The sequence below is a fragment of the Aedes albopictus genome, chromosome 3, assembly GCF_035046485.1.
Source record: "Aedes albopictus strain Foshan chromosome 3, AalbF5, whole genome shotgun sequence".
Lineage (NCBI taxonomy): Eukaryota > Metazoa > Arthropoda > Insecta > Diptera > Culicidae > Aedes > Aedes albopictus.
The window spans coordinates 43326052-43336547 of NC_085138.1; the positions used below are offsets into that span (position 1 = coordinate 43326052).

A 10496-nucleotide genomic window follows, 5' to 3' on the forward strand; every position below is an offset into this window, starting at 1 on the left:
CAATACAGGGAAGAAATCCTGTACCAGTCCCGAGAAAAACTCCAGGAAAAATGGTGCGGAATTCGGAAATCCTAGAATAAAAAAAATGCTGGAGAGATTTTTTCGTGGAAACTTACGAAAGGAATACCAAGAAAAATGACGTGAAAAATACGGAAGGAATTTTGTGAGAAATCCTGGGAAGCTTTTTAGGAGGTACACTGAAGTTTTTTCACGACGGTAATAGTACCGCATAAAAAAAACAGCATATTTCAAAAAACGTCGTAAAAAAGTCAAGTTACGTTAGATGTGGACCTGACTGTTTTACGCGTGTTTTTGAAAAAAAACCTGGACTTTTTTTACGATAGTTTTTGAAATAACGCGGTTTTTTTTAGGACGGACCGCGTAAAAAAAAACTTCAGTGTATTGCTAACGAGGCTCCAGAAAGAAACTCCGGCGAAAATATCTGCTAGGTCTAGGAGCCCTCCTTATGTTCCACGATTATCCAGATTTCTTCCTGATTTAAGTTGCTTTGAAAATAATTAGGTATTCAGAGGAATTTTAACGTCTTCACGAAACCACAAGCTACCAGTAAGAACCTGCTGTACTATGTACGGGAAAAATATTGGTTTTAACTTGAGTTTTGTTCTTCTTACTACAAACTACAAGCTCATGTTCAAAAAAAGAAAGTACTTCATAAATACTCGCAAACTTTTTACTCAAAACTATTTTGCAATCTCTATGGATTCATCTTTTGAGTAGATCTACAAGTATGCAATAAAGTTCACTACTTTTTATTCATACGACCCAATGCTTCAATTTATATCGGAGTAAAATTTTCCTAAATAGGTACTCAAGATATTTCTTGTGTATTCCAGGTTTTTCCCTGCTAACCCTCCCTTGGCATTAGGGTCATTTTTTACCCTAACCGTACAATACGTCAGCGAGCTGTTCCCAACGCCACAGTGGGCAAAATCGAGCCAAAAAACGGAACTTATTTTTGCCGCTGGTTTGAAGCAATAAAAAGTATGTACCCCAAAGGAAAAAAAACCATGTTAAATCGATTGGTGATGGTCTCGTGACCGGCAGGTAACGGGAATGGGCCTCTTTGGCCACTTTTAGGTCCCGAACCTGGTTTTCCGGGTTCCGCACCAGGCTTTTTTCAATCAATTCAGCTAAATATAGAGTGCGGCACATAATTTCATGTCTATTTTTGGTAAGGATGTTAGTGGTGATTATTTAAGACCTCACCAAGGTCATATGGCCACTTCCGGATCCTGGTCCAGTTCCTCCGGTTCCGGATTCCGGCCATTTCAAGTGAAGTCACCTAAATATACAGTGCGACATATCAATTCATATCTATTTTCAACAGGCATGTGAGTAGTAACTGTTTGAGACCTAATCAAGGTCATATGACCACTTCCGGATCCTGGTCCAGTTCCTCCGGATCCAGATTCCGGCCATTTCAAGTGAAGTCAGCTAAATATACGGTGCGACATATCAATTCACATCTATTTTCAATAAGCATGTGAGTGGTGACTATTTTATACCTCACGGAGGTCATATGGCCACTTCCGCATCCTGGTCCAGTTCCTCCGGATCCGGATTCCGGCCATTTCAAGTGAAGTCATCTATATATACGGTGTGACATATCAATTCATGCCTAAATATTTTCAATAAGCATGTGAGTGGTGACTATTTTATACCTCACGGAGGTCATATGGCCACTTCCGGATCCTGGTCCAGTTCCTCCGGATCCGGATTCCGGCCATTTCAAGTGAAGTCATCTATATATACGGTGTGACATATCAATTCATGCCTAAATATTTTCAATAAGCATGTGAGTGGTGACTATTTTATACCTCACGGAGGTCATATGGCCACTTCCGGATCCTGGTCCAGTTCCTCCGGATCCGGATTCCGGCCATTTCAAGTGAAGTCAGCTATATATACGGTGTGACATATAACAATAACAATTGCCAAAGGTATGCTGAAAGCATTTCCAATTATATTGTGGAAGAAATTCGCAATGAAATTAACAATGGATTTCCGAAAGAAATTGATGAAGAAGTTCTTAAAGAAATTACTGAAGTTACTTTCAAACAAATTGCCGAAGGATTTCCAAAAAGAGTCCAAGCAAAGTCTAGCAAAGTGGTTAGAGACTTTTTTAATCATCTAGCCAAGGGATTTCTATAAAAAACTCAAGGAAGTGTTAACATAAAAAAAATGATGAAGGAAATGCCGTTATAATTCTCGAATGATTTTTTGAAGCGATTTCCACAAGAATCGGTCTCTTTAGTAATATCTAGATTTCATGACAGTTCAACTTGAACTGTTATTTTATCCACGGAAATTAAAAATGGTTATTTGACTACAAAAACATTAGAAAGCAAATAAATGGTGTACCATTAATCCCCGAAAAAACTGTTTCGTTCTTCGCACTGTATATTCAGCTGACTTCACTTGAAATGGACGGACTCCGGATCCGGAGGAACTGGACCAGGATCCGGAAGTGGCCATATGACCCCGGTGAGGTCTCAAATAGTCACCACTCACATGCTTATTGAAAATAGATATAAATTGATATGTCGCACCGTATATTCAGCTGACTTCATTTGAAATGCCCGGAATCCGGATCCGGAGGAACTGGAACAGGATCCGGAAGTGGCCATATGACCTCGATGAGGTCTCAAACAGTTACCATTCACATGCCTGTTGAAAATAGATATGAATTGATATGTTGCACCGTATATATAGCTGACTTCACTTGAAATGGCCGGAATCCGGATCCGGAGGAACTGGATCAGGATCCGGAAGTGGTCATATGACCTTGGTGAGGTCTTAAATAGTCACCACTCACATGCTTATTGAAAATAGATATGAATTGATATGTCGCACTGTATATTTAGGGAACTTCACTTGAAATGGCCAGAATCCGGAACCGGAGGAACTGGAGCAGGATCCGGAAGTGGCCATATGACCTTGGTGAGGTCTTAAATAATCACCACTAACATCCTTACCAAAAATAGACATGAAATGATGTGCCGCACTCTATATTTAGCTGATTTGATTGAAAATAGCCTGGTGCGGAACCCGGAAAACCAGGTTCGGGACCTGAAAGTGGCCAAAGAAGCCATTTCCCGTCACCTGCCGGTCACGAGACCATCACCAATCGATTTGGCATGATTTTTTCCTTTGGGGTGCATACTTTTTATTGCTTCAAACCAGCGGCAAAAATAAGTTCCGTTTTTTGGCTCGATTTTACCCACTGTGAACGTGAGGCAATAGGAATAATGTTAAACAAAATTTCCTGAGGATTCCCGGTTTTCCAGGTTTTTTCAGGTAGGTAGTAGACAGCCTGATAGATCATCAACAGCGATGCAGTAATCACCGGCTCGAAGTTACCTGGTGTGGTGGTTAGAACACTTGACTATCACGCCGAGGACCTGGGATCGAATCTCTCTCCCGACATACTCACAAAATGTGGGTTCTTCCTTCGGAAGGGAAGTAAAGCGTGGGTCCCGAGATGAACTAGCCTAGGGTTAAAAATCTCGTTAATACAGACAAAAAATACCCCTCGAAATCGCAATGCTATACTCGTGATGTACGATTTTTATCCCATTCTGTTCAAGTTGGGACAAACCTATGCCACATTGAATGAATTGTCGCAACAAATGCAGGTTGCGACATTGTCATTCTTGTTGCACGATGGTTGAAATATGATATGAGTGGTTCATATCATTTAAGAGGCAGACTGTGAGGACAAAGACCATGTACAAGTGGTAGAGGTGATGTTAGAGATGATGAAAAGTGGGATGTTCTGGACGAATTTGTTGGCACATGTTGGATTTTTACAATTGAAGAGGACCTAAGGACTCACAGCGACTGACTCAGGAGGATGTCAGCAAAAATTGGCCTTACTATTAACACCAACAAGACGACGTACATGATCGTTTTATGGCACAAATTTACCAAATTGAGGAGAAACTGCTTCTGGAGCGGACCTACTGACCTGATCGTTGATAAACAGCGTGGATTCAATTGTGATATTGGTAGCAAAGTGGCACGTTGTGAAGTGGTGAAAAATATGATATAGTAGAACAAAAAATGACGAAAATTTAGGGAAAAGGTGATATAAATTTAATACGTAGGGTAAAATTCACTTGATTTCTCAAACCTAAATATATTTGTACCCTACTGTAATAGTACAACTTACCTATAACCGCATCCTTAAATACCTCTCTTGACCGGCTTCGGTGCAAAGTGCACCTTAACCGGTTTGCACAGTTCCAATTCGCTGCCCGGTCGCACCGACAGACAAATGCTGATGTCCACCGGCGAGGCTTCGGTCCACACTCCGTGCGATAGGAGCACCGTTGTCCGCAGGCGCCAGTGTGACTGACTTTCGCCCTGTTCGGTCATAATCTTTTTGAGATCCTTCTTCCGCGGGACAATAACGTGAACGTTTTGATCCGGGTACTTAATTTTCAGCCGCACATCTTGCCGTTGAGTTTCCTGGAGGTTCTCCAGTTCGGCGACTAAGGGCACGGCGGCAATGAGACCGGCCGTTACCTTGATCACGTTGTCCGAGTTGAACGACGATTCGGATGGTTCCAGGATGCGTGCTTTGCACATTTTTATCTGCAAAGAGGATGAAAATGTTAAGGTACCTATTAATTAGCCCTGCCTCTGTTACTATATATCAGTTCTATGTGGCATTCTGATAGATACTTACGTTAGTATTGATCCGAGGAATAGCAACGGGTGCAGCCGCTTGCACAACGGGAAGAATCTCGCGGAATACTCGCCCAGGCCGAGGGTCGCCGATCGAGGCCAATTTCGTTAGGATTGCACTCGTGAAGGAATCTGCCACCAGGGAGCTGTTCTCCTGCAGAAAGCTGCTTGCATCGGCAGCGATATGAAGAAGCAACTGACATGGTGCCAGAGCGCTTTGAGATCGATCTTTCACCACCAGGACCAGGTTGAGGGCACTGGCTCGGAGGCACATCTGCTTCACCAGAAGTTCGTCTTCCAACGTGAGACTGGAGAACAGGTTCTGCAGTTTGAGACACTGGCGAATCAGTTGCCCGAGGCAGTCCTTGAGGGGCGCCTTGGTGGGTTGACCGGTGGTGGCAATCTGAAGTTGTTCCATCAGAAGCTGAGTCCCGAGGAAAACAGCCGTAAAGTTTGCGGTTCCGGAAAACGAGGGATCAATTTCCGCCAGACGATCGAGGTTCTCTTGGGCTGTCTTCAGCAAGGCTTGGCGGGCTTGTGGAGCAGAATAGGCCAGTTGGATGTTGTTAAGCAGGGTTTCCAGAAACTGACGTGACCCGGTGGATCTAGTTAGTGTAAGTTCAGTCGATTGTCCTCCAAGATTGAGCAGCGGAACGAAATTCGGCATTGTGTCCCGAAGGTAGGCGTAGTGTTTGACGATTGTTTCCGGAAATAGACTCAGCATTGGAGGGAGATGTTGAGCTGCATTGAACAGCATGATCAGGATGCAGACGTACGACGGATCTTCGACGTCTCGTTCGGCGCTGTCGAAGAAGGGGTGATCTTGGAGCAGTTGGGGAGTCAGTGACATGCATATCTCAGGATGTTTCTGCCCAACTCGCTGCATACACCCAAACGTGGATAGGCGATCTTCGGGGTACTTCAGTAGAACGTCGAGAACTTTTTGAACCACCAAGGAAAGGCACGCTTTTGTAGATACCTTACAGGCACCCAACATTAGATGAAGTCCTTCTCGAACTTCCACGGAGTAATCCTCCAAGGAACTCAGCATGGTTTCCAGCTGATCTTCTCGTAGAATAATGTGCTTCGAAATAGCCGTCAAGCTGTAAATTGCCCTCAAGCGAACCTGAAATTTTAGCATTGTTTAAAACATAAGGTTATTTGAGATAATGTGGTTTGGTATAAAGCAATTTGACGTAACATAAGACTTGGCAAATGATGACCCATTATGGGCTTTTCCGTGTTTATATCGTATTGATACTTGCTATAGATAAGAACAGGATAGAGCAGATCTCGGACAATCTTATTAGTTGTTGTCAAAATACTCACCTCTTCAATTTCGTCGTTGAACATATCCACTAGGAAATCAAGCGACGTCACCGCAAACGGGGGATTCCGCAAAGCCAACTTACACATGGAGTTTACCGAAGCCGTCCGTACCTCCAAGAACTCATCTTCCAATCCCTGCACCAACGCTCCGCAAGCCCCAGAAGCCATCAGCGAAACGGAATCCGCATTAACCATTTCCTTGGGAGCATCGTCGGCCCACTTCTTTCCGCTGGACCACTCTCCACTAGTAAAGTGCTCCGCATTTCTCTCGTGAAGGCTCTTCTTCTTGCGCATGTTACTCATCAGCTTCTTGTCCAGGGTCTGGTGGAGGAACTCATCGCTCACCATAGTCATTCCGCCGAGGAGTTCTGCCGCCAGTGTCCGGATGTGCATGGACAAGTCGCATAAGGCGTTACAGACTTTCCCAAAGGCATCATCAATCAGCCGGATTTCCTGCTCGGACTCGGGCAGCTTGATATTCTGTTCCGGATGACGGACACCCAGCTCGTAAATCATATGTAGCGCTTCCTTCCGGACGCACTCGTAGTCGTCCGTCAAAGCACCGCATGCTCTCGCGTAAAGCGAGGACGGTAAGACAACTCCACGTTCTCCCAGCGTCAGCATCGACCGAAACGCCTGTGCCCTCACCCGGGCATCCGGCGAATCCGTGTACTTCCCGATCAACTCCAGGCTCTCTTTCTCGGCGTCGGAAATAAGTACAAATTCCCCGAGCAGCAGAATCGCATGACGCTGAACGTTGTGACTGGGCGAGAACAGCTTACTCTTGGCAAAGAACACCATCTTATTGACATAGGCCACCGTCGGATTGCATGCCTTCCCAATCCGCTCCAGCGCCTGCAAACCCTGCGAAATCACCTTCGCCGATGTTTCCCCCTTCAACAGTGCTATCACCTCGTCTATCAACTGTGGACAATCGATCCCCGTATCCGTCGCCAAATCCCCGAACAGCGCCAGCACTTTCACCCGCACCGCCGATTCCGGTTCCCGACGGAAATGTTCCACCAGCAGGCGAATCGCCTCCGGAAACTCACTTTCGTCGAAGAGCATCGCCTCGGAGATTTTGATCAGCACTTGCAATGCATCATTGCTATTGGTCGTGTCTTCCAGCAGATTCACGTACGCAAGGATCGACGTCGGCGTTCCGACGATCTTGCGGGCCGTCAGTCGAATACGTTTATAAATGCGAGCGGTGCTCAACGATGAGCTCAGCAGCTGTGGGGCAGAGTCCTATCGAGAGCAAGCAGAGGATGTAAACACAGCCGTAAAATTGAATTTAAATTGCCCGTAACGTACTTGAATCGTTTGGGTTGGCTCCGGGAGGGGTCTCTTTGCGACAAGAGACATTTTTAATCACCGATGTACTGATTTTATCGACTAAAATCACTTTTTAAGCTAAAAATGTCGAGAAAACAATCGTATGTGTGTGGCGAAAACAAATTGCGGCGGAATGTGAAATGAAACGTCAAAAACTTATTCCCACTGGAATATGCAACCAGTGCAATCAGATGCACTGACTGGAATGTAAACAATGAGATATTGGAAAGCGATGCAAGCGCTCGTGGTGGTGGGTTGACGAACAGTTTCATTAGGGTGCCTCAGAAACAATTTTTATTGACCTCGCAGCAACAAATCGAAGTTCGCCAGTTGCACTACAAGCTTAAACTTTTCTGCACATCGCATGTTTAACCCTTACACATTTTGAGGCATCGCATGCAAAAGGGCCTGAATGTGTGAAAATTATGTGTAAGTCATACTCACAACGTGAGTTGATGACCAGTTACACATTTTTGTGCAGACAGCTCGGTGCCAAACGCTTGAGCGTTTGTCAACATTTCAACGAAAAAAAAAAATAAAAAAAGTTTGCGGTGTTTGCGAGCTTGTGTGGTTTCCCAGCAGTGAGTATAGGTGAATTTGGATGACCCCCAATTGAGTTGTCCAAAAAATGTCTCACGAAACCTACTGCGAGCCTATCCATATACGTGAGAACAAAGGATGTTTACAGATAGATTAACACGGGAAATCTGAACACAAACCACTACCACATAGGAATTTGGATTGGTCAATAGGTGAATCCAAATGGTCCCCCATTGTAGAGGCGCTGAGTGAGATAAGGTGAAAATCGTTTGTTTACATCAAAAATTCAATTTTTCGTTTTCCAAATTAACTCATATTTTGCCTTGGTGATTGCTATTTTCCATTGGTAATGGCTTCTATTATCATCAATCTCGATGCCCACGGCGACAGACACCGGATTGACCAGCTAACAAAAAATCCGGAAGATTGCCCGCCGGAGGCATAGCAAGAGCTCCTCAAATTAATCACATAAGTTGTTCGTAAGTACCTACCGGATCTAAGCGCATCTGAAAGAGAATTAGATTTTCTTTTCAAAAAGTGCTCGTTTGTTTCTCTACGATGCGGAATTCGATACGAAAAAGTGAAAAAAGTGCACTTTTCCTATGCTGCGCCATGTGAAATTTTGGTGGATCCATCCCGCATAGTTGTAAACTATAAGTGTACAATAAGCACAGAGAACAGACATCCAAGTCCAGTTCCGAAGCTGTGTAAGGAATTTAACGGCCATTTGAAATCGGCAACACAAGTGGCAACAGCGTGGCGCTGCAATCGATTAATTTTCCATACTAATTTAATTCACCACTTGAAATGTTTCAATTCACCACTGACTGTGGCAATATGGTGTTTGACGGCGTTAGTGTTGTCATCGTGTATTGGTTTGCAACCTTACTCAAGTGAAGATTCAAATCCTTACACAACTTTCTTAATGAAATTTGTTCTAGCCTGGATGTCTGTTCTCTGTGCAATAAGTGTACAATAAGTGTACAACAGTTTCCTTGACCCGATAAATGTACAAGATGGTTCACGTATGATTAATAAATTCAATTACAATTACAATTACAATTACAATCTCGCATATAATCGAAAACCATCAGTAAACATTTTTGAACAATATAACATATTTTTCGCCACCACCCTAAGTGATAGCGCAGACAGACGTTCTAGCTCGAACAAATTTATTCAAATTTTCTATGTAAATTTTCACTAGCGACACCTAGGCAACCGATTGCCACAGTGCAGTCGCGAGCAGTTGACAGTTTGAGAAACCACGTGCTTCCAGCGCCAGCCGCTTACTTACCACCCAATTCACCACCCACCGAAAAATAAAATCAAAACAAACACTGTCAAAATCATTCCTACATTTGCGTCACATTCACAAAGATTTCCCAATGCGAGTGAAGTTCATCCAAATGCAGTTTTATTCAAGCAAATCTATGTAACATAAAAGAAATATTGTGTAAAATATTTTACAAGAGTCCTAATTTGTGCAAAAGATTTTAGACATTAAATAAAAGTCATTAACTCTGCACAAATTATGTGGTAATATTATTAGCGTGCAACACGTGCAGTCTTTTCCCGCCATCCGGCTGGAAGACGACCGTGGTGACAGTTGTTGGTCGCAACGGTCGCAACGCACATGTGAGGCAGTGATTGAATATGAACGTCGCTAACGCCATCTGTTCGCTGATTGCCACTTGGCAATTTGTGGCGGCCATGTTTTTTACACAAGCTGCTGAGTCAAACTTGATCGTCTGTCTGCGGTGATAGTGTCAGTATTTTGTGGTATACCACTTGGCAAATTGTAATGGCCCATTTAACAATATGACGAATAGGCTGTTAAGTTAGGTTACAATAAAAAATGACAATTTTTCTCGAACAAAATTTTCGCAATACAATTAGCCATGCTGTTCATTTATAGTTCATTTTTTGCAACAGTGGTAGTGTGGACTATAGGTGAATCCGAATGGTCCCCCATTGTAGAGGCGCTGAGTGAGATAGGGAGGAAATCGTTTGTTTACATAAAAAATCCACTTTTTTGTCTTCAAAATTTACTCATATTTTGCACCGATAGTTGCTATTTTCCATTGGCAATGGCTTCTAATATCACCATTCTCGGTGCCCACGCCGACAGACATCGGATTGGTCAGCTAACAAAAAATCCGGGAGATCGCCCGCCGGAGGCATAGCAAGAGCTCCTCAAATTAATCACATAAGTTGTTCGTAAGTACCTACCGGATCTAAGCGTATCTGAAAGAGAATCAAATTTTCTTTCCGAAAAGTGCTCGTTTGTTTCTCTACGATGCGGAATTTGATACGAAAAAGTGAAAAAAGTGCACTTTTCCTATGCTGCGCCATGGAAAATTTTAGCGGAGCCCCTTTTTTCATAGGGTTCTCATTCCTGCCACCAGATGCGGAAGGATCGTTAGCTTCCGTTGGATTTACCTATCAAGCCAAGTGGTTGCTATGTAGTGCAACAATAAATTTGATAGTAAATTATGGCATTAAGTGGAGTTGTTCATTTATTGTCGGATATGTTAAAATAAACAATATGCCATATTGTTTTATTTCCATTATGCAATAAT

The 10496-nt window shown here is 43.4% G+C and overlaps 1 protein-coding gene across 1 annotated transcript; it reads right to left on the minus strand.

Annotated features, from left to right (window-relative positions):
* Window positions 1-4134: 4134 nt before the first annotated feature.
* On the minus strand, window positions 4135-7520 carry LOC115264917 (integrator complex subunit 4). Its single transcript, XM_029868985.2, has 4 exons — window positions 7354-7520; window positions 6040-7287; window positions 4712-5836; window positions 4135-4617 (listed from the first exon to the last, which is right to left on the minus strand). Exons 1-4 carry the CDS (start codon window positions 7402-7404, stop codon window positions 4207-4209), a joined length of 2835 nt encoding a protein of 944 aa, XP_029724845.2. The 5' UTR covers window positions 7405-7520; the 3' UTR covers window positions 4135-4206.
* Window positions 7521-10496: the final 2976 nt, after the last annotated feature.

What these genes read in the sequence shown, in the direction of transcription:
- LOC115264917 (XM_029868985.2), bottom strand. Translation starts at nt 7,404, where the DNA reads ATGTCTCTTGTCGCAAAGAGACCCCTCCCGGAGCCAACCCAAACGATT. An exon ending in TCAACGACGAAATTGAAGAG is followed by an intron (nt 5,837 to 6,039) that starts GTGAGTATTTTG and finishes CTAAAATTTCAG; the next exon opens with GTTCGCTTGAGGGCAATTTA. An exon ending in TTCCTCGGATCAATACTAAC is followed by an intron (nt 4,618 to 4,711) that starts GTAAGTATCTAT and finishes TCCTCTTTGCAG; the next exon opens with ATAAAAATGTGCAAAGCACG.